This window comes from Furipterus horrens, unplaced genomic scaffold (assembly GCF_987537825.1).
Source record: "Furipterus horrens unplaced genomic scaffold, mFurHor1.1.pri manual_scaffold_16, whole genome shotgun sequence".
Lineage (NCBI taxonomy): Eukaryota > Metazoa > Chordata > Mammalia > Chiroptera > Furipteridae > Furipterus > Furipterus horrens.
Genome location: NW_028327186.1, coordinates 7,326,908 through 7,354,899, shown reverse-complemented (window position 1 = coordinate 7,354,899; position 27,992 = coordinate 7,326,908). Strand labels below are relative to the sequence as shown.

The 27,992-nt window shown below is 56.6% G+C and overlaps 1 protein-coding gene across 2 annotated transcripts; it reads right to left on the bottom strand.

Moving 5' to 3' along the window:
• Positions 1-1,029: 1,029 nt before the first annotated feature.
• Positions 1,030-27,719, bottom strand: RGMA (repulsive guidance molecule BMP co-receptor a). 2 transcript variants are annotated; one of them, XM_090263844.1, is made up of 4 exons: positions 27,380-27,719; positions 17,723-17,838; positions 6,596-7,113; positions 1,030-1,763 (listed from the first exon to the last, which is right to left on the bottom strand). In XM_090263844.1, exons 1-4 carry the CDS (start codon positions 27,391-27,393, stop codon positions 1,044-1,046), a joined length of 1,368 nt encoding a protein of 455 aa, XP_090119970.1. In that variant the 5' UTR covers positions 27,394-27,719; the 3' UTR covers positions 1,030-1,043. The 2 variants fall into 2 exon arrangements, with proteins under 2 accessions (XP_090119970.1, XP_090119969.1); XM_090263843.1 differs by lacking the exon at positions 27,380-27,719 and adding an exon at positions 18,480-19,993.
• Positions 27,720-27,992: the final 273 nt, after the last annotated feature.

Below are 27,992 nucleotides of genomic sequence, written 5' to 3'. Positions count from 1 at the left end.
CCCTGGGGAACAGCAGAGGGGCTGAGTGGATGCCGGTGGGCAGGCGGGGACAGTGAGAGGCTGCGGGGCTTCTGGGAGGGGGGCCCTCAGGGGCCTGGCAGCACCTCTGGGAGCAGGACGCAGCCTGGTGTTGGTCCCTGGGGTTCTCTGGCAGCAGCAGAGACGGGACTGGTCCGGGGCTCCTTGGATGGGCAGCTTGGATTCCCAGGGGAAGGTGTCTCCTGGCTGTGTGGCCCCAGGGGGGTACCCTGCTGAGGGTGCTCCTCTCCCCAGAGGCAGCCCTGGTGGACAGGGTGGGAGGCAAGGCTCTGGGGCACGGCTGGGGAGAGCGCAGAGGATCAGGGCAGGCCAGCTGGCCCTATCCGCCGGTCTCCTGCCCACGCCCTGTGGCCCAAACCCCCTGCCCAGGGGCCCTTGCCATCTGCTGGAGAGGAAGGAACAGAAATCAAAGGCCAGTCCTCTGTGTAGACATTTAGAAACTCACCTGGACTTCCTAAGCACAATGGGGACCGGGGACAGTGGGACAAGGGCCAGAGGAGGGTATCTGAGCCCGCAAGTGGCGTCGCCCACGCACGCGCACTGTCCCCAGCTGGGGGCTCTGGAGGCAGGGGTCCCGGTGCCCTGAGGCCCCAGGGGGAAGGAGGCCCTGCCCGGGGGTCCAGCCTTGAGGGTCCGGCCGGCGTGTGCGAGTGTGCTCGTGTAAGTGTGCGCGTACGCGTGCGGCCGTTCAGTGCACTGCAAGGGGGCGGAGGCGCAGGCTCTGACCTTTCCCGGGGTCTCCAGCGGGGCGGGGGCTCCAGCCCGGGGGGCTCGGTTTTGCACATTCACACGGCAGGGCGGGCGGAGGGGGCAGCCCTGCCCCTCACACAGTTCTACTGTCACGGACGTCACAGCACCAGTCGGTCCCCACACCGTGTCCAGGGCCCTTGGGAGGGGGAGGGGGAGGGGCCGCCCCGTGTCCCCAGCCCCGGCCAGCGGCCAGCCCGAGGCAGCTCTGAGGTAACTGTCCCACAGGTCACCGCACAGCACCCTCGCTCTCTGTCCTACGCAGCCAGGGCCTGCAGGAACGCGGGGAGCAGGGTGAGGAGCAGGAGGCTGCCCAGGAGGAGCTGCGGGGCGGTAGGAGGTTTCGCCGCGGCCGCCAGGCTGGGCGGCTCCCCCGTCCTCTCGTACAGGTGCAGCTTGTCCTTGTTGGAGTGGAGCATCTTGACGTCCTCCAAGGCGTAGTAGGCAGCCAGCGTGAAGTTCACGTCCCCCGTGGTGAGCAGGTCGAAGACGCAGGCCTGGTAGTAGAGGTCCTCCACGGGCAGCCTCTCCTTGCACTTGGCCACGGCCGTCTCATACGGGAAGGTGTCCGGGGCCGCGGGGGCGGGGCTGGCGGCCAGGGGCCTATGGGCGCCCGGGCCCTCGTGCGCGTGGAAGGCCTGGAAGTCGATCTGCTGGTTGAGGGGGCAGCCCCGCAGGCAGAGGTAGAGGCCCTGGCTGTCCCGGTCCTCCACCGCATTGACCACCTCCTCCGGCATGCGCACCGCGAAAGTCAGGTAGCGGCCCACCTGGCGAACCACGATGGTGGTGCCGATGTACTTGGCCTGGATCTCCACGTGCTGGCCCGACACCTTCTCTGTGATCTTCAGGCTGTTGGCTCCATGTTTGTCTCCACCGTTCTTGGAGCCATCGGCAAAGGCGGCCGGGAGCTCGTCCATCTCGGCCTGGTACACCTTCTGGTCCACGCACTCCTGGAAGTTTTTGAAGATGATGGTGAGCTGCAGGGAAGCAGGCAGAGTGGGGTTAGATGGTGCTGACAACTGGGGGTGGGGGTGGGGGGCGGAAGGCCCCGCCCCATGCCCCAGGAAGCCCCAGACCACTCCTTCCCCATTTTGGTCCCAATGCCACCTACACTATTAGGCACTTAATATGTTTCTTTAAAACAACTTGTTTTCATTAAAAAAAAAAGATTTAGAATGGGAACTTTAGATCACTACCCTAAATAGAAAACCTGCTCACTTACTATACGGAAAGGTGAACCATAAAAATCAAAGCACTGTTAATTAAAAATAAAAAGTCATTATTCACTGGAATAGGCTGAATAATGGGCCCCCAAGATAAGGGCCTTCCTCCCTGTAACCTCTGAAGGTGACCGGGTAGGGCAAATAGCGTTGCAGAGGGCATTAGATTCAGGACTCCGAGATGCAGAAGTTACCCTGGATGGCCTGGGTGGGCCCTATCACACGTATCCTAGTAAAATGGCAACAGAAGAGATTGGACCATAGAAAACGTTATGCTTCCATAGAGGCTCAAGTGATGTGGCCACAAGCCGAGGGATGCTGGCAGCCACCAGTGGCTGGAAGAGACCTCGAACGAATTGTCCCCTGGAGCCTCCAGAAGGACCCGCCCTGCAGAAGGACCGGCCCTGCTGAGAGCTTGCTCTCAGCCCTGTAAGACTTGTACCGGACTTCCCGCCTCCAGACCGTGAGAGAACAAAGGTCTGTCTGTCTGAGCCACTGGGTCTGTGGTACTTGTTACAGCAGCGACAGGAAGCTAACAGGGCCCACAACGGCCTCACACCCTCTCTCACGCTGCAGCAGGCCTCCGGCATGTGCCGGAAAAGGGCTGCAAGCCGCGGTCTGACTGTAACAGCAGGTGGCCTTGGAGACACTGATGCTCCCAGAAAGAATGAGGGAGGGGCAACACTCACGCAGGCAGGCAGAGGGAGGGGTGGAAGGTGCAGACTGGCAAACAGAAGATGGGGTCTCCAGGCTGAACGTGAAACCCTGGCCAGGGCCGAGGCAGGGAGACCCGTTCCCACTAGGGCTGCAGCCGGGGGCAGGGCTGTGCTGAGCCCCTGACTGGCTGTGTGAGTCACTGTCCTCTCAAACACCAAGGACACAGGCACACTCCGGCTCAGAGAGGTAAAGCAACTTGCCCAAGGACACACAGCCTCAGCCTCTTGGTTTCCAGCCCACAGCGTGGGAGGCCTGGGAGGAGGATGGGAGACCAAGAGCCCAGGGAGTGAGTGTGACCCCCAACACACCCCTCACCCCAGCAGAGACGTCTGCCTCCTCTTTCCTCTATAATCCTAAATAGAAGGATTGTATGGCTGGAGACAAGCAAAACTGGGAGAGAAACAGCCACAGCCTCTCCCGTTCCTGTGCCCAGGGACAGCTGGGGCCTCCCAGGCCACTGCCCTCTGGCCCAAGGGCTCCTGGAATCCCGCTGCCTACACGGGGCGCGAGGACAAGCGGGCGCCCTGTGGGGTGCTGTGGGAAGTCCATTGCAGGTGGTCGCAGCCTCTCCATCCTGCTTCGAGCCCTCTGCATCGAACCGTATGAAACTGCCGCTACTCTAGCATCCCTGGCCTAGAAAAATGGCGACTTCATATGGTTCTACCTCCTGCTGCTTCCTTCTCTCCATCCAAGGCTCCTGCCCTGATGAGGAGGCCGCCTGCAGGGGGCCGGGAGGTGGGCCAGCCAGGGTGGTCTGGGCAGTGGGTGGTCCTGTCACTGGAGGAGGGGGCAGGGGATGAGGGACCTGGTGTCCCAGACTGGTGTAGAGGCCACACAGACTGTGTGTGTGTGTGTGTGTGTGTGTGTGTGTGTGTGTGTGTGTGTGTGTGTGTGTGTGTGTGTGTGTGTGTGTGTGTGTGTGTGTGTGTGTGTGTGTGTTGGGGGGAGGGGCTGCTTTCCAAGACACTGTGTGTGTGTGTGTGTGTGTGTGTGTGTTGGGGGGAGGGGCTGCTTTCCAAGTGCCATCCGTCCCCCTGGAACAGGAAAGGCTGGTTTTGCTCTAACTGCCATCTCTCGTGGAGACAGTCTCCTGGAAGGCTGACAGGCGGCTTGACTCTTCTTGGCACCAGTGCCAGGGACTCAACCACAAGTAACAGCATGAAGGGGGCCTGTCGAAAGCCAGGCGGCTCGCTGCCAACAGGGCCACGGGCGGGGCCGCCGCTCCTGTCTTTGCTGCCCCCTTCCCTGCCCAGGGGGGCCGGGCCCTCCCCACCCTGCTGGGCACGGGGCAGAGCCCAGGCTTCCTCAGCAGCTGTCCCTGGAGCACCAACAAGATGCCGGGCCCGGGGCTGGGGGCCTGCATCTGCACAGGGTACTTAACAGTCCAAGGCCCCCAGGCCAAGCAGATGAACTATGCAGCGGCACGAGAGTGGTAAGTGCGATGCGGGACCGGTGCAGGGGATGGGAGACAAGAGGCCAGAGCACCTCTGCTCCCTCACCTGAAAAATGGGGCGCACAGCTGGAAGGAGACAGGCGTGAAAGCGCTCTCACGGGGGCAGGAACTTGGCTACAAAGTCAGACCGGGTCTGGATCATCCTCAAGAGCAGAAGGATGGACTGGGCTGGAGATTTATCCTGGGAGATGAGCAAGGGCCCCTGGGCGAGGCACCACACGGAGGGCTGGAGGAGAGAGAGGTCAGGGGAGCGGAGGGCTCCTGCCAGGGTTGAAAAAGCCCTGAGCGCCATCAGCTTGGAGATAACAGCCCCTGTCATCTCTTCCTGCCCCGGAGGGTCCAGGCTGCAGGTGTACCCTGCCCAGCTCGGCTGCTGCCACTCCTGTCCTCATGGGCAGGCTCAGTGGGCTTCCCCAGTGCTCGGGGTGGAGCCCTCAGCATCCTCAGCCCTGGCACCTTCCGCTGGTCTCTGTTCTCCATGATTAGCCTGGAAGCTGTGGGAGGGAGGCCACCGCCAGCCCAGAGGTGTTCAATAGATGTTTGCTGATCGATGGATGGACCAGTACACGCGCCCCAGCGACGGGGGCCTCGGAGAACAGGCAGGGGCAGGCCACGGGTGCTGGCAACCGGCCATGATGCCACGCCTCTCACCCGGGCACCGTAAGGGTCCGGTCTGCACTGACTGACACCTGAGAGCGGCGTGGCCCAGGCGCTGAGCTCTCAGCCGGCTGCAAAACCAAGGGGGCTGAGTGGGGCCAGCTCTGCTCCGCGGCCCCGTATCCTTCTGGAGACTGGGGTGCAGGGGCAGGTCTGCAGCTGCGGTGCCCAGCAGGGAGCCAGCACCAGAGCGGGCACCGGAAAACGCAGCCACGTGAACGAACGGAGCCTGAGAGTGAATGGCGAATCCATCTGGCTTGTGGAGAGCACCACCGGGCTCAGCGCCCTGGCGTGTGTCAACGTACCCGGGGTTCTAAGCCCAGGCACACTGCCCTGGTCTGCAGGCTCCAGTCGCATGGGGCTGAATGGCTCCTGCTCCACCGTGTCACCCCCCCCCCCCCCACCGCCCCGTCACTGCCTGGTCACTAATCACAATTCCTCCCTTGGCTCTGTTACCACCCTGGGTTAGGAGGGGCAGGTCCCTTCCCACGTGCCCCTGCCAGGATGGGACATGGAGGCGGGATCCCCATCCAGAGTGTGTCTGCGGCTGGATCTGGAAGCTGCAGCACCAGGGCCCCAGGATTCATTTGTCTTGGATCTAGGGTGGGAGGTGGGTAGGTGAAGGGGCCCCCTCAGTCTGTGGAGGGCTGGGAGCGGGGCAGGGCAGATCGCGCGCAGGCCACAATCCTGCCACCACTAGGCTTCCAGGCCTGGCGCTAAGGGCCTGTGAGCACACCCATGAAGCGCAGACCTGCTCATTTCCTACCCAGCAGCTGGCCTCAGAAAGAGACCCTCTGCAGGCACGCAAGGGCCACCGGCACAGAGGGAAGCAGCAGGGATTTTCCTGGCTGCCAGGTCGCCTCCCTGTCGTCTGGGGCACTGAGGGATGGGAAGGAACAGAAACGCCCTGCGGTCCGGCCCAGCGCCGTTGCAACATGCTGTTCCTAGGAAGACAGACTCACTGCCAGCCTGGAAACCCCAGCCCTGAGGAGGCAGAGGGGCCCCGGAGCCTGGACTTGGAGAGGCCACCAGCCGACTTCTGGCCGAGCCTGAATGTGAGGTCACGGGAAACCCTCCGGGAGTGAGTACAGGAGATAAAGCTGGGGTGGACAGGGCTGTCCCACTATCTGGGCCACAGGCATGCACACCTGTGCATACATACACATGCTTGTGCACACACGCACACAACAGCAACCAGGATTCCTCAAATATTTACCCTTCCCGTGTACAGTGCATTTGTATGCTGCCTTTCACGCATGCCAGGTTATATATATGATTGTTTCTGATACCCCATACCCAACCCCTGCCCCCCAAAAGCTGATTTCACAAATTCATAGCGCTGGTGTGCAGCCGTTTGAGAAACACCACCCTCTACGCCACATTAAAAATCTTATTCCTTTCTAAGTAATCTGTTCATTTGGTGACAAAAAGAACGTGGGTGGACCCTGGCTGGTGTGGCTCAGTGGATTGACCACCAGCCTGCGAACCAAAGTGTCGCCGGTTTGATTCCCAGTCAGGGCACGTGCCTGGGATGTGGGCCAGGTCCCCAGATGGGGGCCCATGAGAGGCAACCACACAGTGATGTTTCTCTCCCTCTCGTTCTCTCTCCCCTCCTCTCTCTCTAAAAATGAATAAATAAAATCTAAAAAAAAAAACAAGGAACGCGGGTGGGTGCAGGAGGCACCTGGGTAGGTAGAAGGCTGAGCCTGGGCGCTGGGCGGCGGGAACCTGCAGGGCCGCCGAGGCCTCGGTCCCCCCTTACCTTGCTGGTGGCCGTGGCGGCCGAGCCGGGCAGCACAGGCGTGTTGGTGACTTGGACGTTCAGGTAATTGTTGTCGATGAGCGGCCAGGCGCCCTGCACCTTGCAGGTCTGGAAGCGGTCTGTGAACGTCCTGAGGTGCGGGTCCCCGAAGAGGCCGCAGTGCGTGTAGTTGGGCGCGGCCGAGTGCCGGTGGAAACTCTTCTCATAGTGGCAGACCTCGGGGCTGTCCGAGCGCTCCTGGCTGTCCCCCGGCGGAGGCGGCGGCGTGCGCGGGCGCGGCGGGGCCGTGGGGCCGTCCTTGGAGCAGTTGTGCTGCGCCATGAGGTCCTCGATGCCATGCACCGCCGAGTGGTAGGCCAGGTCGCCGCGGCAGGTGCGCGCCGTGCGCCGCGTGCACAGCGCGTAGGTGCGCAGGGCGGCGCAGAACTCGGGGGCGTCGTCCGAGGCCGGGGGGTGGCCGCCCGCCGTGGCGCTCCAGAACTCAGAGTTGCACTTGAGGATCTTGCACGCGGAGGTGGCTGTGGAGAAAGGAGGGGTCACAACGTCAGGTGGGCGCACGCCCACGGACGCCCAATCTCAGGCGGCAGCGCCCGAATTTCCCACGTACACACAGTTGATGGCAAAAGGAAAAACAAAAACCCGAAGGTCATAGTGACGCGCAGGGTCTCGGTCGTCCAGATTCTTCCGCGCAGCCCCGAACAACCCCACGTGACTAGGCACGCATTTCCACAAGCAGTGAGGGCTGGTGGCAGCCCCTCCCACAGCTCCCAGCCTGTGGGGAGCAGTGGTCAGCGTTTCGGGGCCGCGGGACTGCAGGAGCGGGCCTTTGACATCTGTTAACGACACATAACATAGCCATCCCCCAAGAATTTGACAAAAGCGGCAAAAATTTGACAGGGAATTAAGCCCCACTGTTCAATGTGTGTTCCAAGCTGTGCCGCTGTGTGACCTTGTGCAAATGACTTAACTTCTCTGTGCCTCATTATACTCATCGAGAAAATGGGTGGCAGTATCTATCGTGTGGAGTTGCTAAAGGTGATAGAGGACTTAGAAAGGCACCACCAGCATCTAGCTGAAGCTCGGGGAGTGCTGGCTAGTGTGATTACTGTATCCACCCTCGTCACAGAGGGCCTGGTCCGGCTCACCGCACCACCTTAGCTCCATCTCTCTCTATCCCCCTCAGGAGAGCACGCGAGGAAGCAACTGAGAGTGACACCTTTGGATTTGCATCAATGCAAGGTTAAAAAAAAAGAAAAGAAAAAACAAGGTCCCTCACCAGCTCTGAGACCTTGAATGATTGCTACAAACGACCACGCCTGGGAACCATGGCTTTAACACATCTTATTTCCTGGGTGTCCCCAGCTGCTCACAACCTTCAGCCCTTGCACATCTTCCTAGCAGTTGAAGAGGAAGCCCAAGCACCATTCTAGATGGAGAAACTGCAGGCCACTGAGAGTGTGGGATTGATGGCTCCTGTTCCTCTCTGTCACCTCTCCAGGCACTGACACAGCTCCTCAGGGCCCATCTGCCTAAAGTGGACATTCCCTGTGGCCTTCTGGAAGGGTGTTAGGGAAGCCAGGGCTAGATGGTCCCCGTGGTGGTGAGATGAGGGGCCTGCTGACCCCCAGGGAGTCATCCTGCCGCCCCATGTCCACCCCATTTAATCACGGCCAAAGCCTCCCGGGTCAGGGACCGGAATGTAACCTGGCCCAGCATCAAAAGGAAGAGCTCTCCGCTGCGGCATCAGCTGCCAAAGAGACCCCGGGGGCACTGATTTTTATGGTCAGTATCTTTAATAAAAAAGCATGAGACCCGAATTCCAGGCAGTAAACCTTGGCTTTTTCGGACGTGAGTGCCCATGAAGCAAGCAAAGTCTGAGAGCTGGAAACAGATCTAATTGGGACTGGTGCAAGCAGGAAGAGGAAACCTGCTTTGCAGAGGGAGCCACCCTGGTGCTTTCGGCGTGACAGAAGGCAGACAGCTGTCTCATTCCTGCGTGGCTCCTGCAGACAGCAAAGCAGCCCCTTCTGGCCCTTCGGTCACCTCTCAATGGATCCGAGACAGCCAGTAAGGTCAGAGCCAGGGAATTAAAAACACTGACTGGAAGTAAGACGTTCTCCTGAGGCCCCAGTTCTATCTCGGCCACGGTGTCCTCTGGCAGGGACGGCTCCCCGGGCTTCTGCTAACTCATACCACGGCCGCGCCCCAGAGGCCCAGGAAAACGCAAAGGCCCCGCACAGCAGCTTAGGCTTCTTTGAAGGTTCATGTTTTGTTCTGACCTGGGGCCTCCTGAGAGAGCACGATCAGAGTTAGCTACGGGGGACGAACAGGAGAGTCCAGAGGCTGCAAAGACAGTGGCCGGCCTGGGGAAAGGGTGGAGCTCAGGAAAGGCCTGTGCCCGGTCTCCCAGACTTACTGGGGGTAGTCTCAACCCCGAGCAACCCTCAGACCTATTCACTCCCGACTTGCGCAGTGAGGGCCAGAGCCCCCTGCCGCTCTGTGCAATTGCCTTTATCAAGAGCCCTATGGATCCCTTTGGACCCACCTCTTCCTTGCCTTAAGATGTGCCACGGAGTTTTTTAAAACCTGGGGCTAGAGGGACGCAGGAGGCTCTGGTTTCTACCTCCAGCCAGCCCCCAAGGCAGGAAATCTCCCTGTAGCATCGCCTGGCGGACGTCCAGCTTCCACTGCCCTGCTGAACGCTGCTGAGGCAGCGCCGGTCCGTCCTGCTCTGGGATGCTCCAGCTGTGGACCCCTGCCTGCCTCCTGGGGACTTTCCCAGGGACTCGGTCCTTCTTGTAGAGCCACGTAGAAAAGGCTCGAATGCTGCCACCCTGTTGATCGAAGATGGTCCCTTAGCTTCCCTGTGTCACCTTCTGCGTCACCCTCTCTGGCCGCTCTGTGGACCTGGCTGAATTGTGTCATCCAGGATACCCCAGCTTGAGTATCACCTCCTGCCCTCGAGTTCCCTGGGGGCAGGGGGCCCTCATTTCTGTCTTGGAACCCTTGGCTCCCACACTCCTCCCTCAATGGCACCCTACCTATGGACCATTTCCCATCGAGCGGGCGGAGGTGGGCTCCACACTAACCCCCTCGTGGCCGGAGACACAGCAGAGAGAGAAAGCACAGCCACACCGCATTCCTGGCCTCACTATTGTCCTTTATGGCAGCCCAGCAGCTCTGAGAAACAGGGAGGCAGGAAGCTTGGGGTACCAGCTGCACCATCCCAGGCAGGATGAAAATATTTACCCTCCAGAGTGCACCAGAACGGCCTTAGCCGCTTTCAGAGACCTCCTTTGAACTGTTAATCAAGCCCCATCTTTGAGAATAATAGCCTGATTATTACCGCCTTGTTTGCATGACAAAGCAGCCCAATAAAACTTATTTGGCCGCACGCAGAGGGGGTGCGAGGAACCGGCCCTGAGAAAGGAGTCTTAGGAATGCGGTGAGCCGCTCCACAGCCTGAACCCAGGAATAGAGACAATGCAATTTGCCACCAAGAAAAGCCCAATAGACCAATAAATTACCCGCGTGCAAGGGGATTAGATCAGGTTTCAGATGCCGGGCAGGAGGGGTGGGGTGAACCGGGAAACAGAAAAACCTGCCTCTTCTTAAAGGCGTAAAGCTCGGTTGGAACACAAGCCCCATGGCCAGGCTGGTGGCGTGCCCCTCCATGGCCCTGGCATGGTAACGCGCACAACTTGCTGGAAGTTCTGGACGCAGCTCTGTGCCTGGCACTATGCTTCACGCTGCTCCTGGAACAAGCCCCAGGGAGCTCCTGTGCTCAGGTAGAGTGAGCCATGGAAACTTCCAGAAGGCAGAGCAAACAAGTCTCATCTGAGACCTAAAGCGCTACAAAGGTGGAAGAATGGAGGCTGGAGACCGTATCAGGGAAGGAACATTTCAATCGTGTCTGGAAGGGGAGTGGGATTTGCCGGGTGACGCCCAGACAAGGTCCCAGAAACAGCAGGGCCCCCCTGCACAGCTGAGGCTAGCCAGGGGCTAAGTGCTGGCTGGTGAGCATGGAGCCAGGGGTCTGGGACCAGACACAAGAGCCTGTGCCCGTTAGGAAGAGACTGTCCCCAGCTTCACCATGCTCTCCTCAGTCGTGTGGAGCTGGGACCCTGCCAGGCTCCCTGTCCCTTCCACCACAAGGGGGCACGAGATGGAGGCGGGAAGGCTGAAGGCGCACACCTGTCCCCAGGCTGAGACCAGCCAAGCAGGGGACCCTCTTCAGCGACCTGTCGCCCCCAGCCCCAGGGGTGGAAGCCACTTCCTGCAACCTTGGGTGCCTCTGTGGTCCCCGCGCGGTTTTGCACTCCCTCCACGCGCATTCACCATGCCCGCTGGTAGGAGCCCTCTGTGAACCTATCCAGTGTGGTTTCTGTTCACCAGCCTGAGGGCGTCAGCCTAGATCCATCTGACCAGGGGGCTCCCGGAAAATTTTCAGTAAGTACATGCACCATCAGGACACTGTGTTGGGACGCCGTGTAACTTACAAGGCGATACCTCCAACTGGGATAGGAGCAGGCAGAGGTTGAAAGAGAATGCGCTGCACAGCCTCTGGAAAGGCCACGCGGAAGCCTGAGTCCTCCATGTCCCCTGTCCTCACCGGCCGCCCACCCTGCGCAGCATGGACGCTGAGGCTCCTCCCTCAGGCACAAGCCTTGGCGCAGGGCCGGTCGTGAAGGAGGTGAGAAAGGAGCAGCGGCCAGGAGGGCTGACTGCCTCACCTGGTGAGACCCAGCAGCAAGCAGCTGGAGCGACAGGGCCATCCTCCGCCCTCTCCTGCCCCTCAGTGTTGAGTCTAGAAGGAGGCAGCAAACTGATCTGGGGCCAGGATTTGGTGAACTCTGGCCTGGGCAGTATTCTGGAGTCTCCTTGCTTGCTAGATGCCTAAGGCTGCCTGTCTGTCACCTCCTGTAGGAATTTCACCCCATCTTTCCGGCATAAACATGCAGGTGTTTGGCATCAGACGCCGAAAGGAACACACCCAGGTGACAGGCTGGATTTTTCGCCAGGCACGGCAGACACCAACTTCCTTAACCTGCAAGCAGGCAGAATCGATCACCTTTCTGAAACGCATTCCTCCCCAGTCCAGACGAAGACCGGACCAGGGAACCGACCTAGCCCGTGACTCCAATGTGTCTCCGACCCGTTGAAGGCACTGGGAATTTTACTGGCTTACAGGAGAAAGAGCACGGTAAGAGGAATTTTCCCAGAGAATGTCAAGTGAGCTGGGACAGGGCGGGGGGCGGGGTGGGGAGCCAGGGGTTCGCTCCCTGCCAAGTGTGGGCAGAGGTGGCTGAGGCAGTAGGCACTGCCCCCCGGTCACACCCAGCCAGGGCTGCTCTGCCCAGCCTCCACACATGCCAAGTTGTTGCAAGAAAGCATACTGAGTGCCAAGGAAGAGGGCACACCTCAGCTTGCAAACGGGACACCCTCCCCAGCTCCCCCTGGGGCCACACAGAGCCAGATCCACGGCAAACAGAACAGCCAGTCAAGCCGCCGCGGGCTTCTCTGGGTAGGAGGGCCCCGTGGTGGGCCGAGGCCCAGCAGGGGATTCCATGTCCACACCGTCCTGGCTTAGGCCTAAGCTCATGGGGTCCCACAAGGAGGCTGGGTATGAGCAAAGAAAGACATCCCTCTTCACAGATAATTGAAGCTTGCAGGTGAGCAAGGCAGTCTTTCTGCTTTGAGGCCAGGCATATAACCCTGTCTCCCGAGTCTGGGGCAAGCTCTAGAGATGCTAATTTTCCATCCTGGCTCTGCCTCCAGCAACCAACCCTGGCTCATCTGCTTGGCCACTCCAGGTCAACATGCATTTGAAGTGGCTTTTCTCCCTCACCGCTACCCGCAGGCAGCCCTTCCTCCTCCACCTTCCTCCCGCAGTGGGAGGGCAGAGGCAGGCCAGCTGGGCACGTGCCCAGGGCGCGCGCATACACACACACACACACACACACACACACACACACACACGAGGGCAAGCCTGTGATCACGGGACATTCCGTAGCGGGGGGAGCAATAATGGGCTCCTTTGCAGGGACTTGGGCGCAGAGGGACGGATGACTTTTAACAGGCGTCTGGGTATTCCGACTGCTCGGGGGAAATGGTGCATGAAATGAATAAATAAGCAAAGCCCCAAAGACATAATCTGACTCAGGAAAATCTGCAGTGACCGCCCTTGCCAGCTGGTTTTCCCAGCCTCTGGCTGGGGGGCATCTTCTCCGGAATGCTAAGCCAGGGATGGAAAGGGGGCAGAGAGGAGCCTCGGGCGGAGGCAAGAAGGCTAAACCCATGGAAAATGTGCTCATTCCTCCTTCCGCTACCACCTATCTCCAAAGTCTGTTTCTTATTTTCCCCCCACCTTAAGGCCATATGTGCTCACAGCACCGAGTCTAACATGCGCAAAGCAAGTTCAAGGAGTGTCTTTATGCAAAATCAGCTGCAGGGAAAAGGGCAGGGGTCTGCATTCTTTCTACCTCTGGCTCTGCTGCTGACAAGCTGGGTACCATCAGGCAGCCTCTCAGGCCCTCTGTTCCTCCTTCTGTATTTGTGGGAAAGATGATGCTCATGAGGAAGGCGTGATGAGCTGACGCGGTCACGTGTGCCTTTAGCAGAGTGCCTGGTGCACTGTGGCCACTGAGTAAATGGAAGAGCTTTAAAAATTAAAAAGTATTGTTCTCCTTCAAATGGCCATACTTGGAAGAGAGAACAATATGGAGATACTAAGTCTCAAAGGACGTTCCTGAACGTGCATTAGCGAGAGCTGTCTGCGAGAGAGTGGGATATGGCTTGTTTACATTTTTGTATCATTGTCAGCCTGTGGGTTTAAAAATTAGTGTTGTTTTGTATACCCAGAAAACATTACTTTGGAAAAAGATGGCAATTTATTTGGCAGCTTGGGGGGGGGGCAGGGGCACAGGGAAGCAGGGCAAGGAGAACCGGCAGGAAAGGGCGGAGGAAGGACAGCCAGCCCCAGGCGAGTGGCCGCCATGGTTCTGAGCAGCTGGGGGCTCTAACAGACACAGGCCAGTACTTGTCCAGGGGGCAGGAGGGGAAGAGTCTTGGGCGAACAACCCAGGACACAGAGAACTTTCTAAGACATGGGGCTTTCAGTTTTAAAACTAGAAAAAGCCCAGGTAAATTCAAGGTGAGTTGGTCACCCTAGAAGAAACAGTGTCTTCAACTGTAGTCAGGTTGAATTTGGCCACGGAGTGGAACAGTATGGTTCCTCACCATTCGACCAGCCTGAAGTTGGGGTCCTCTGCCCGCTTCTGTTGGACGGGGGGGCTTGCCCTTTTCACCAAAGAAAAGATTTTTAGCAGGGACCAATCCCCCCCTCAACATGCCCACCCTCTCACCTTTTGGGGGTCCTGGGACCTTCTCCCCATCTCATGGAATGTTCATGGACCCCCCCCCCCTTTGAGGTTTGGGGTGATTGCTAGCAATTTCTTCAGCCTCACAGAGAGGTTTCCCAGAAGAGCAGACGGACGTCTGGTTATTCCCCTATTTGTCCTGAGGACCTAAGGGGCCAGCTGTCTGTAGGATTTTACCTCCCACTCTCCCTGCAGACCCTCGGGGGTGTCACACACCAGCCTGCTAGCTGGCACTGCTGCCACTGGGCTCTCGCAACGGGACATTACTTCATTCTCCCGCTTTGGGACACCAAGTCCTCCCGGGAGGGCAATAACGTGGTCGGCAGGTTGACTTGCCTGCACATTTCTGAAGAACAGGCCCGAGAGACATATTCTCGTCTCTGTAATGACGCAGATGTGCCTGCACGCTACGTACAGAGGGTCTCAGTATCCCCATGCCTCAGGTCCGCAGAGGGCTAACATTTTAAAACCAGCTGTAGTGTCAAAGGACAGGGGGGAAAATGAAGACGAAAGAAAGGCTGCAGGGCAGTAATTCTCAGAGCGGGTGGCCTCACACTTGGGTTCGTCAGAACGCCCTGGAGGGCCTGCAATAAAGCACAGACTGCAGGGTCCCACCCTGGAGATCTGCTGTGGCAGGTCTGGGGTGGGCCCAGAACTTGGATTTCTAACAAGTGCCCCGGGCAGACAGACGGGGCTCTTCTAGGGACCACGCTTTGAGAACCAGCAGGCCCGAGCACAGCGTCCATATGTAGTCACAGGAAGCGCGCCAACATGTCAACAACATGTGCCCGGGGTGGGTTTCTCTTAGAAATCTTTTTGAAGAAGTCCCCATGGTTTCAATGTTGTCAGCGTATCTATTCGTTGTATTTTGAAGAGGGTACTTACTCTTCAGGGAGGGCTGTTCTAAGAAGCCTTTCCTGCCCGCCCACCCCACCCCCAGTTACATGTGGCTCCTCTCTCCATCCACGGAAGACACAGCACTGGCCAGGCAGACACGCTCACAGCCCGTGGGACACCGCACAGTCCCCGTCCCTTTCCCTGACGGCAGATGCCAGCCTTGCGCAGAGGGCCCCCAATGTCCCTGGAGTCAGGAACACAGTAGGTGTGCCGTCAACGGAACGAGCCCACGTCAGCACTCTTGAAGGACACAAACCCTCTCAGTCTAGCAGAAATTAAGGCATCTTTCTCCACATAACTCCGTCCAATTTAATTTGCCCTCCCCGGGGTGTTCTCCTGGCGGCCATTCAAGCGGACTGAGCGTCGAACAAACCTAGGCTTTCACGCGGCTGCTGAAGCCACAGTCCACCTGTTTTCAGCAGGCGAGGCCAGGGCGCAAGGCCTCCCAGCACGTGCCTGTGCATCGCCTTTGCCTGCCTGAGGTTTCTTTTTTCTCCTAACGCCCACCCTGCTCTCTCCCAGACCCACAGGTTCTCCGACTGAACCCCAAGGTAGCCCCTCCGCCCATACATCAAAGAATATCACAGTCCATCTCTTTGTGGGGGCAACGACCCATTTCGTCTCTGCCGTAAGAACCTGTCTTTTGACCCAGGTTTCTGGAGCACGCAACTTTTCGGAGCCCCTGGTGGATCGCGTGGAAGGATCTTGAGAGCTCAGCTTTCAGTAAGGTGGGCAATTTTGACTAAATGCAGCTGTTAAGGCCTCAAATTAGAAGAAACATGAGCCAGTTGGCATGACAGTACTGCAGTTATCTGTTCTATCTGCCAGGTTTGAGTTACCCGCCTTGAAGCCAAAAAGAAATGGGCTTCTTGGAAAGAAAAGTCATGGAATTTGGGTTGTGAATTACATAACCCACCAGCGTTCCCCAGACGATGGGGGATACTCTCTCAAGTTTTAAAGGTGGAGAAACGAAATAAAGACACCAACAAAAACACCACCCGGTAGCCTTTGCAGCCCCTCCTGCCCCCGAGTCCTCTGTCAAGCCCTTCCCTCCCTCTCTCCCTGAGACGCTAACTGGCGCTGCCACTTTAAGAGCAGGAAGGTGCTGTTTTAAGGGCCGCTAAGCCCCCTTCTCCATTTCAGCTTGGAGCCGAGATCACATCCCCCACAGCAGCCAAGGGACAAAAGCCATTTATCAACCCATCTGATAAAAGTTCCAATGGGCTGGATCTGTATCTAGACCAAACTGAGATGCACACACATTGCAAACTCCCGCTCTCCAGGAGGGGAACTTCCTTTTAAAGACGAGGGTCATTTTTAATTTTATTTTTTCAGTTCTTGGGAGAGAACCAAACCAGCCTTTCAGCCAGACCTCTCACTAGGTGGAGAAACTGCCTTAAAAGGGAGGGGGTGGGGGGGTAGCATACCCTGCTGCTGGACCCCCTGTGGAGGTTTTAATATTCCCAGGCGGTGGAGGACACAGGAGGTCCAAGGGCTCTTTGGGGCACTGACACCTCCCCACTCCCCTGGTCCTTGGCCTGGGCCTCCTGGAAGAAACCCAGGGCTGGGAGCAGCTTAGGGGTCTCCGGGGCGCCCTTGGGGATGCAGCTGCTGAGTGTGATCCGGGTGCACTGGGGCACTGAGGCAGGGGCTGGGGCGGAAGGGAAACTGATCTCTGGCCCCTTAACTGCCTGCAAGGTCCGCCTGCGGGGAGCCGGGGAGCCGCAACTTGCAGCCTGGATGGCCCAGTTCTGCCAGTTTCCTGAAACCCAGTTAGTTGGCTGAGGAGCAAACAAAGCCACCCCATCCCAGCCGAACTCAAGTCCTTTCTTGCAAAGCTCCGTGGTGCATGGGGTTGGGGGCACTGCGCATCCGCCTTGCGCTGCCGAGCGAAACAAACTTGCACTTTTGCAAGACGCCTCGGAGCCCCGCAACACAATGGCACCGGCCTGGAGATTGCGCCTGGCAACGGGGGCCCTCTGGCCCGTGACACTGGGTTTATTTGTATTTTTAGCAAGAGAAAAATGGGTATAAAGGGTTTAACTGGCGTTTCCCAGCTGTGAGTAGCATATGGCAAAAATGAAATAAAGTTTTATGAAACATTATAAAGAAAACAGAGCAGGGATTTAAGTTTCGTGCCTCCCCCCTTCCCCCCCACCAAAGGAAAAAAAAAAAGTCAAGAAACTGGAGCGTTTGGGAACGAACAAATGCTTCTCTGTGGAGTTGGCCTCCCTTCCCCCAACAAAAACAAGAGGTCCAGGCTCGGAGGAATTTGAAAGCAGCGATCTGCCAAAAACATTGTGAAAAACTATGGGGGATTCATTGGAAACAGATGGGCTTTTTCAGCTTTAATTCTGAAATTCTCTCCCTTTCTGACACAATAAAAACAAACAAGGGGCGACGCGGGATGTTATCAAACAGGAACAGGGGCTGGTTTGAGCCCAGTCCTTGGGCTCCCCGCGTGGGGCCGGGCCGGGGTCCCACAGGAGGGGGCGTCGGAGACCTTGGCTAGGACCTCAGGGGCGGCTCCGGGTTCACCCCTGGGCACCCGGCCGGTGAGGAGCCCGGCAAAGCGCCCCCGGTCCCGAGACCGTGCCACCTCCTCCAGAGCCCCGAAGGTACGCATCCCTGGTCCCCCCCCCCCCCCACTTCCTCGGAAGAAAGGAGGTACCTCCGGCCCAAGTGACCTCCCCGTCCGGCCCCTTTTCAATGCGGCCTGAGTAGGGCCCCCCCCCCCCCCCGGGTCCCCACGGCATCCATCACGCCTTTGCGGGGCTGGGGAGAAACAAAGAGCCGTGGAAATGGGAGGCGGGGTCGCCCAGGGGGTGGCGCGCCCGAGGCAATGCCTTACCTGCGGGGAAGCTGCAGAGAAGGAAGGCGAGGGTCGTCCAGAATCCCAGGGCTGATCGTGCTGCCCCTCTCCCCATACCCATCCATCCAGCTCGGCCTGTGACCACTAGCCTCTCCCTAGAAGAAGAGTTTAGAAGAAAAGCAGAAAATCAATCACGCTGCGGAGAAAGGGCAGCCTCGCTCCGCCGGCGGGAGCAGCGAGCCGGGCGGCTCGGTCCCCCTCGGCCGCGGGCGCCCGGCGCGCCCCCTCCCCGCGCGCCCCGCCCCCGCCATCCATCACCCGGTCCCCTCCAATGTCTGCGCGGCCGAGCCGCCCCCGCGGCCCGGCTGCCCGCCTCCCGGCGCTCCGGTTTCAGCGCCCGCCCGCGAGGGGTGGGGAAGCTGGGAGCGGATCGAGACGGTCCGGCTGCAGCCCGGACCCCAGGACGCAGGGCGCGCCGAGGCTCCCCGCGCAGGAAGGGCCCATTCCCCCGGCCCGCCAGGCCCAGCAGAGCGCAAGGGCGGCGGCGCGCCCCCGATCTTCCCCAGAAACATCCCATCCAAGTACAAACTGCGCTCGGAGACAAACCCCAAGTCCCTTTTCCAACTAGACTGTCGTCCCAAAGCTGCTCGTTTCTCTCACTCAGACGTGCCCCCCCTGTGTAAGAGGCTTCCAATCCGCTTCTCTGTTGTCCGGGGTTAGGCGGGATGGCCTGTCGGACCTCAGCCAGGAGCGCACCTCGAGGCCCGCCCGCCCGCCGATGTCCAGGGCCACCCACCCTGCCTGGGCTCGGCTGCCTCCAGCATCCCCTCCAAGCTGCGTCCCGGAGACTTGCCCTGGCTGCGCTCCCGAGCGGAGGGCCCTCGAGCCTGTCGGAGGCAGGACCTCTGCCGCCCCCGAGGAGGGGTGGGAGTGGTTACATAGGTCCCTGCCGGGCTCAGGACCCTGGCACCAAGGCAGCTCTTGGGAGGGCATCAGGGTGATGACTTCCCTTCCCTTAGTCGCTGCTGCTTCTAGGAGAAAAGCGTCTCCTCCCCAAGGTTCCCCCCTAGGCCCCACAGCTCCTCTGCTGCTGCTCTTGGGACATTTAAGAGACTGGCAGCTTCCCCTGAGAAACATCTTCTGGATGGAATACAAATAAGCCAGAGCAAGTGTTTTTAGTCAAACCAATTCCTCCTTTGGCCCCCTCACCTCGCTTCCAAGCCTACTCATCTGGTTCTTTGGAAAAGAATTCCGAGTTTTTATCCAACTTTGATGTTTCTCTTAAGCACTATCACAGTCCTCACTTGCTGGAGGCCACACAGGCTGCAGGGCTCTCTTCCTGCCAGGAGGGGTGTCTGCTCTGGAGGAGCCAACTTTGGGCCAAGGGAAGAAAGCCCTAAGTCTGTGAAGACACGGGGCAGAGCAGCAACCCTTCTGCATCTGGCTTCTCCCAAACAGGTAAGAAAGGGAAAGGGCCCCACGGCCCCAGCCAGCTGTGCCACAGGACAGAAGGAAGCTGTTGTTCCCTTGGGTCCAAAGGCTATGCCAGCACCTGCTCACCTGCCCTTACAGTTGGGGTTCCACCGTATTTCCCTCTCATGTTTAGGTCTCTGTCTGATTATCACACCCCTAAACTGAGTTTCATCTGAAGCCCCGGTTTGCAAAGTGCTATAGGTTTGCCCACCAAAATCCAGGTCTCAAACGAGCATTCCTCTCCAGGTCGGCCCATCCTTGGGCCAGACCCAATGGTGTATTATTCTTCAGGGCCGCGGGGCAGGCCTGGCACACTGAGGCAGGTGCAGAGGCATCTTCCAGGCCCACCAGTTAACACCGTGGGCTGGAGTCTGCCTTTCACAAGTTAAGGGAAAGCCCCCTGCTAATGAGCGAGACCCACTGGTATTCCCACCAGTAAACACACTGCCACCCCTGCGGCCGCATCTCCAGGCTGCGGACATGGCAGAGAGGCTGTGTGACTTCCAAAGACCTGAAAGCAGCCCCTTCCAGCCCTGCCCTGGCCCAAGGGTGGACCTCTGACAGCAAGACTTCTGGTCTCTACACCCCAGCGTCTTCATCTGTAAGGGGCAGACTGATAATCCAATTTGGGAGGAGCCCCTGTCACGGGAGCTCCCCGGTGTTCCTGTGAGGGGATTCGCTGGCTGTCCTTTGGGAAGGAGAAACAATTCCCATGGCAGAAGCAAGTAATTTGGGAAAGGCAATGCAAGGGCTTTTTCCTCATGAGGAAAACTGTGCGAGGCCGAATCTGGACATCACAGAAGTGGAGACTTGTCTTTTGCACAGCCTAGATTTTATCAAGAGAAATCCAGCCGCGTTCGTGCAGTACAGGGTTGCGCTGACCCGGAGGAACCTGGCTCTGCTGGCCAAGCCGACCAGCCTGTTGACAACTCCCGAACTCTTTGCAAGAATAAGACATTCTTGACACGTGTTCTGGACCTCAGCATTTCATTTGCCAAAGAAACTCGTGTAACTCAAAGTTCCGTTGACTACGGACAAACAGCTCCTGTCATAGTCTGACCACTTACGCTCTGTCCCCTAGGTTACAGCCTGGGCCTCGTGGTGCGGACCTTTGGAACACTGGGTCCTGCATGGCCTTTAGCAAACAAATATTTTGCAAAGACTTCCCCAGGATTCCTTGTGTAGCTGTAAACAGAATGGACAGAGTCTGTGTTCTTGTGATTTTGGATTATGTTCTCCTAAATGCATTAACTGAGGCTGGCCCCTGCAAAAGCTTAATATGCATTTTCCTGCAAACGCCTAAGCTTGTCCTGCTGTTAATCACCATTTGTTTGCCTTCTCTCTGCAGAGCCTCCATTTCAACCACAGGCCTGAGACCAGCTGAGCGTTCTCTCCTTCAGATGAAATATGAACATTTAAGCTAAGTCTGGGAGCATGAGTGATCTCTGGGGATCCCCACTGTTTATAATTATTCATCCAGAAAAGTACCTGTTTATCCTTCTTTTTTTTTTTTTTTTTTGGTTTCCTGTCTCTCAGGACAATTCCCATCCGTGGTGATTTCCCCCACACTCTGGAACAACTTACTATCATAAATGACCCTGGGGATGGATCTTTGTCAGAAGGAATTTGGGAAGTCTAAACATAATTCATCTTTGGGTTTCTCCCTGGTCTCCAGGCCCGCTTCTACCTCCTTAAAGAATGCTCACAGATCGGTCTGGTGTCATGGTCTTTTTCCAGAAAGTGTGTTGTGCTTTGTCCAGTTCACTGGGACTTTTAAAAGTGTTTGGTGATAGTACTTTTTAGTATATATTCCACCAAAGTGACTATTAAAAATGACCCTTCCGACATGGGTGAGCTCCCTGTGTGGGCTACGGGCCCAGTGTGTCCGCCCTTGGGCACAGGGCTGGTGTGGAGGGACAGATGCTCACTTTGGCCACTAGGTATCACTCCCACCTTTCATTACCACTGGTCCCTTCCCTCCAGATGGTCCCAGGATAGACAGACAGAAGTACATATAAAATCAATCAATCCATCAAGCTAGCTAGCTCCCTAGTTTCACCAAAAATTATTAGCAACCTCCTGCCTGCTCCCGCCCCAGTGGGTATTTCCTACTTTATTTTCTTTCTCAGCTAAACAATCCTATGAACCCTTCCATCATGGCAGGAGCTAAGCACTCAGAGAAGAACAGTTCACCAGCCAAAGGGGAAGCACAGACAGAATTATAGAAAAAAGTAGTCAGTATGAGGGATGTCAAATGCCTTTCAACAGTTACATCCTCTCTAGGACTTCAATTCCCATTTAAAAGACATGGATTCTATCCCTTCTCATTTGGAAGCCAGAAAACTCATACTCATCCCAAATGCCACGGCAGGAGGGAGGTAACCTGCCAGACGTCAGCCAGCTGACTTGGTAGTGAGGTCTCGGTGACTTTCGGCTGTCATACCACCTCTAACGAGCTCACCGTCTCCTTCCCAGGCACGGGAATGTTTGGTTTTCTCTCTGCTTCTGTCAGCCCTACGCGATTCATGTGCTCACCCTCTTGCTCTGAACGGAAGCGAGGACTGGGCTGGAGCCCTCCTGGTGACCTGAAATAGTTTCTGGGGCTGCATTTAAGCTTCCCCTTCCCTTCTATCTTTTCACACCTATCCTCCTTGACCTTGGAGTTTCTCAGCAAACTCCTGGAGCAGCCACATTTTTCTCTTTTGATACTTCTCCCATCTCTCCCTACCAGGATAGTAAACTCGTGTTTAACTTGAGCTTCATACACAAACATCTCCTCTGACTTCCCTCTTGAGCCTCTTGTCTGGGACTCCGGAGCGCCTCTATCATCTGGTGTACAAGCTTGCAAATCCTTCTGCCTCCAAAGCCATGCACGAAAGCAATAGCATTTTGAATTAATTGTCAGAGTTGAGATTGAGACTTCTAGACATGGCAGTAGATATATATAGAGAGATGTGGGCTATGGGGTGAATTTACCCCCAGCTCTGTGACCCCCTGGGTGTCCTGTCCTATCTCCAGACCCTCAGATTCTCAATCTTCAGAATTGTTGCCTGGGTGCCTGCAGTGGGGGGAGAGGAGGATGCTTCTAGCTCAAGAGACCCCACATGTCTAGGGATCCAGTGAACTGGTATTGGCTGTTTAACTAACTGGCCTTGCCCACATCTGACTCTGAGGAGCTTCATCTGTAATATTTCTGAATTCGCCAAGTGAACATGTTGCTGAACAAGTGGGAAATATTATTTGAGGAGTGACATTTTGTGCTTCAGTGTCAGCATGGATTCTTCAGTAACAATCCCCAGCAATACTTCTATATCTCTGAAACCACATCTTAAAAAATATTTAGCAACCTTTGTTCTAAAGCAGCTTTTGGGTACCCATATCAAGATGCACTAGGCTCCTGTCATGGAGAACAGATAATCTATTGTTTACCTCTCCCCATTCCAGTAAGTTCTTGGGAGAAGAACCAGCTCAGAACCATTTACGCACCAGAAGGCAAGTGTTTGAACGGCAGTGCGTCTCTGTGTCTTTCTCAACCAGCAGAAGGCTGGAGTATTGGGATTAATGAACCATTTGGTGCCAAGCACAAATACCACAGACACATAGCAATAGGAACAGACAACCAAGTTATGTATCAAGTTCAAAGTTGTTTAGACTGGCTTATGCAAAGTTGAAGTAAAGAAGATCCCCAGCTGATGGAAGTGGGGGGCAGGGGGAAAGAATGCCAATCCAGAAAGAACAAATGTGTCAGATTTATGTGACTTTTCCTTCTTATCTCCATGGTTTTCGCTTTAAAATTTGTCGGGGGCTGAGGGGGTTGCTTCGCTTTTACATTGAGAGACAGTATAGCATGCTGGCTGACAACGTGCGGCCTGAACAGAGACTCTGGGCCTGAAAAACAGGGACATCCTTGGGCCCATCAGAGGGCTCCTGTATGGTTTAAATGAGTTAATATAATAATAGACCACTTTGTGCAGAATAGAGAAAGTGCTGATGAGTAGCTGCCAATATTAGTTTTATATCATGGATAAGAGCCCTTGTTTGCATTATAAGAGGGTGTCTACCAGGGGGGAAATAAGCCGAATTCCTCAAGGACGCCTAGATAAACCTGACTTCTGGTGGGCTCTAAGTGCATGAGCAGTTACACTCAAGTTCTGGTGAGCTCCTGATATGAGAAAACGTCTCCCACCTAACTGTAGAGTCATCTCAACTATGTGATGGGCACACACATCCCCATTTCATAAATGAGGGAACCGAGACTCAGGGACGTTAAGTGACTTTTCCAAAGTCACCAAGAGTATAAATGGCGGGGAGAAGCTCAAAAGCAGGCCTTGTGAGGCCCAAGTTCAGTGGTTTTCCCGCCAACGCACAGCTGCCTCCCCTCTTCACCTAGGGCTTCGCTGGTGTTCTTGTTAATTCAAATAATATGCCTTGTCTGTATAATGATGGCTCATGCCTTAGAAGTGGGAATGGGTTTAGAGCTATACCATTGTCCAGAAATAAACAAAAACAAATTTTAAGATAAGTTTCCCTGGATAGTCTCCCTCATCCCTCTGAAAAGTTAGTAAGTTAAAATAGTGATAGAATTCTTTTTCTTTCTTTTAGATATTAAGTAGTATATTCCGGTCAAGTTTTCATATAGCACCTACCTGGACTCAGCAGACTCTGAATGACAGGTAAGTCCGACGCAACAAGACATTTAGGCAAACCTATCTACAGCATCACTTCCTTGCTGTTCCTTTAGACTACAAGCTATTCAGAGCACGCCTCAAATTCAAAGCTAGATGGGCTTCTAGCCCTAGGGGTTGGTTATTGAGCCTGAAACCCATCTCGGCTTGGCTTTGCCCTCACTAACACTTGGCCCAGGCTCAGAGGGGCCATCTACTCCCTGTCACGTCCAAAGTCAGACTGCCAACAGAATCCATATACTCACAAAGAAATCAGGCGCTTGGAGTGCAGGGATACCCTTTCTCAAGATGCTCTCAACAGAGAACCACGAAAGCAACATAAAACCCTCGCAGCATGGAAAGGACTGGCATCTGGGGTTTTCTTACCATATGACCTTGAGATACCCAAGATACAAAACCAGGTGCACTTCAGGATAGTAAGGGAAGCATTTTGAAATCAGTATGCTGAAATCTAAGTATCAGACTATTCTAGCTGCGCTGACCAACGTAAAACAATATTAACTCCCATGAATCGCCTGTTTTAGGGCAAAATGACCTGCCAAACTTAGCAGTGAGGGATGCTGAGCAGCGCTGGACTTGAGAACATGCCATCAGGAACCTCACAATGTCTGCAGGTGAGCCTTACCTTGTAGGCAGACTCGGGTGAGGCAGTCCTTGGTTTTTTCCACTGCCCTGTTCATTGCTCTGTAGCTAAGGAAGGGAGGTCAGCCCTGAGGTGCCATTCGGTCAAAATAAGAAAAAAGAAGTGCCTGTCATTGGAATAGGATTGGATCCCAGACAGGTGGGAAAACCTGGACCTCCCTTCATCAGGTTAAACTTATGTTCAGTTTGTTGAATGAATACACAATGACGTTGTTTGAAGAGTGAAGCCATCTCCTTAAGAGCCACAGAAATGCCAGACGCTTATAAGTTATTTGAACTTCCCTTTGGGATTATAAGTCAAGTTCTAGAACAAAGATCTTTAAGGAGTGGTCCCTTTTCATTTCCCAGACATCACGGATTCCAATGAGCCTGCGCGGGTTTCTGAGAATACACTGGTTTAGGCTCAGCTTCACTTGGGAATATCCCTGCCCTTTCTCTGGATGGCGGACTTCTGGAGAGACTGGTGCTCATACCTCCTAAGGCGTGACCACATTCGGGGACCACACACGGTAAAAGCAAGTGCTTGAGTTCAGTTCATTTGGCAATCAGGCTGCGGGGAAGATGGCTCTTGGATTCCACAGACCCAGAGCTGTGCTCCTTCCCCTCTCTGGAATTAGTGTCTACTTCCGTGAAATGGAAGTAGCAGGACATGCAGGAACTCTGGGAGTGTCACTCAAAAAGCACCCTGTCCCATTGTTAGGGATGCTCAGTACCTCTTCACTTTATTTTGCGTTTCCTCCTCTAATAATTTCTGTGTTTGACCCCACACTGAGCCATCCTCAAGGGTATTAACTAGGAGCTTCTCACGCCTCCCTTTCATATCATTACACACACTTGGGGGGGGGCAGTGAGTTGTGCCTTGAGGAGGCTTGGAAGGACAGAAAGGAGACAGAGGTTTCTCAGCAAAAAATCAGAGAAGCCCTCCTTGAAAATCTGGCAGGTTACTGCAAGACCCTTTTTGGGTCACAAATCTGGTGACTAAATAAGTACCTGAAGTTGAAAAAGAGTCTGAGCTGGCTTGGGGGGTGAGGAATAGGAGACAAGCCATCTACCATTCTCCTAAGCACCCGTCTGTCAGCTGGGAAGGAACGCGAGGAGCAGGGCTAGTGAGAAAGGAGGCTGGAACCTCCCCCTTACCACCACGGAAGCTCAGAGGATCCCACGGGGCAGGGTCTTCCCCACAAGCAGAACATGACGCTAACCTACAAGGACCGAACGTCCCTTTCTGAACAGAGAGAACTCAGCTCACTGCTAACGCCACCCGGCCTGGAAGGTGGCGCCAACACTCAGCCACAGAGAACCCACCCAGAGCCTCCCTCTGCTCTGCTAGTCACCGAGCAAAATCTGTTCCCGTTGTTCATTGGAGACCATGCCCCTTATAAAGGGGGACTTGCCTGTCACCTGCTGTGGTGGTGGAACAGTGGGAAACCTCTTCTTTGTAGATGAAAAAATATCATTTTTGTTACACCACGCACTTCCTATAGATTGGTAAGAGACCCTTCCCAAGTTCTCCTTCAGTTGCCCTTCAGAGCCCGGCTAATTTTGGTTCCAGATATCACGGCTCAAGATTCACCTGAAAAATCACTTGTCTGTGATGCACTGGAAAAGAGCGAGGTTTGTGCATAGGTTTTCTAGATTTCTGCCACAGGCGCCTGAAGGACAGGCACCCTCTTACCATCAGGTAATGTTTTATATTTCTGCTGGAGGATCCTAAAGCCAGGCAGAGAAGGCGAAGAATCTCCTTGGGGTGACAGCGCAACCGCGCTACTCAGCATGACCTGCCATTCCGTCCCTCCAGGTCGGACTCTCTGGCTCAGCGAGACTGTAATACACAGGCAATTAGTCTTCCTCGAAGTCTAGTTCCTGCCTCTCCACCTGGCGCAGGAGACACCTATTGTAGAGAACACCTCACTCTGCAGCCCGAAAAGGAACTCACAGCTCACCATTTCCTCTAGATGGCGCGATTTCCCCTAATTCGTCAGCAAGACACCCTATTTATAAAATAAATAAAATCCAACGCCTTCAGATACCACACTACATAATAGCAGCTCGATGGCCCCCATTAAATTCTCAATTTGGGGGAATTGATTCTACCTCCGAGCAAGTCCAATGCAATTACATTAACAGGATGCAATCAAGAATTGCATCCCAGCGTCTCCACCTGGCCCTACCCCCGCTAAATACACCTGTCCCCTCGGACCCAGCTGGTTCCCTGGGACGAGCCAAGGCGAGAGCTGGGCGGGTAGTCACCGCCGTGCCTGGCCTGCAGGCCCCCACCACCTGCTTAGGGACGCCAGGGCCACTTGGGACTCCTGTCCCTTAGAGCTCCAGCCGAGTCTCGCGTTCTCCAGCGCACCTGCCCTCCCAGGCAAAGGATCCCTGGGACTCGAGCCCTGACCGAGCGCTGCGCGGACGCCCCCGGGCGCAGGCGCTTGTCCTGCGGCTCCGCAGCTGGTTTAGAAAGCCCGGCGCGGGGCAGGAGGAGGGAGCCGGGCGAGCCGGGCCAGTTGGCGGTTCTCGGCGGGACAGCCAGCGGACGGCTCCGTCCCAGGCTGCCGGGAGGAGCGGGTCAAGCACAAGAAAGGGAGCTCCCAGCCTGCACACAGTGGAGACCTTCGCCAGGACTGTCCAACCACGCGCGCTGCCGGCAGCCGGGGGAGAGCCTTGCAGGAAAAAAAAAAGGGGGGGGGGCAAATACCAAACCACCAAAACTTTACTTCTGCCAAGAGCTAAAGCTATCGAGGCGCAGCGAAGCTCCAAATCTGGGCAAGATGGGAGCAAGAAGGGACGTGGGGTTAGGGAGGACTCACCCAACCAGGGCAGTGACCCCGGCAAGTGTCAGAGGGGGGCAAGGGGGGTCGGAGTCGGATCCACCCCGCCCCGGGCCCGCGCTTACCTTGGCGGCTGCATGAGCCCCTGCGGCCCGCGGGGGTGGTGTGGCAGGGCTGCAGGCGAAGACGGGGTGCCGGGGAGCCGCTCGTGGGCCCCGGGGCAAGGAGGGAGGGGCTCGGCAGGCGTTGGCTCCCGCCGCCCCGGCCGGATCAGCAGCGGCCCGGAGAGCGCCGCCTGCTCCCGGGCTGCATGCCTGCGAGCGCCTGGAGGAGCCGGCCCGGCAGCGAGGAGTAGCTATTGCGCCCCCAGCCCCGCGGCTCGGGCGGCGCAGCCCGCGTCCGGGAGACAACTGCAGAGTCGGGTGGCTCGGGCCGCCCCCTCCTTCGCCTGGCCCCCGCCCGCCGCTGCCTCTGCCGCCGCGGAGCACGGCGTCGCTAGGTTCGTTTGCGCGCGCGAAGGGGAGGGGGCAGGCCGGCGCCCCGGGCGCGGGCGGGGGGCGAGCGCGGGCGGGGGAGTAGGTGGGGGTTTGAGTTCGGATTACCCCGCCCCCGTCGCGGTCGCACCCTCCGGCATCAGCCCCCGCGGGGTGGCTGGGTCGGGGGACGGTGCGCCGGTAGGAAAGTCAGGATGTCGCTAAATGCACGGGCTAGGGGCGTGGGCCGGCGCGGCGATCCCCG

Coding starts and splice junctions, on each gene's coding strand:
- RGMA (XM_090263843.1), bottom strand. CDS start 18,820: ATGTTTCTCAGGGGAAGCTGCCAGTCTCTTAAATGTCCCAAGAGCAGC. Junction 17,839..18,479: donor GGCAGCCGAGCCCAGGCAGG/GTGGGTGGCCCT, acceptor CTCTTCTTCTAG/GGAGAGGCTAGTGGTCACAG. Junction 1,764..6,595: donor CCGCCACGGCCACCAGCAAG/GTAAGGGGGGAC, acceptor GCTTCCCTGCAG/CTCACCATCATCTTCAAAAA.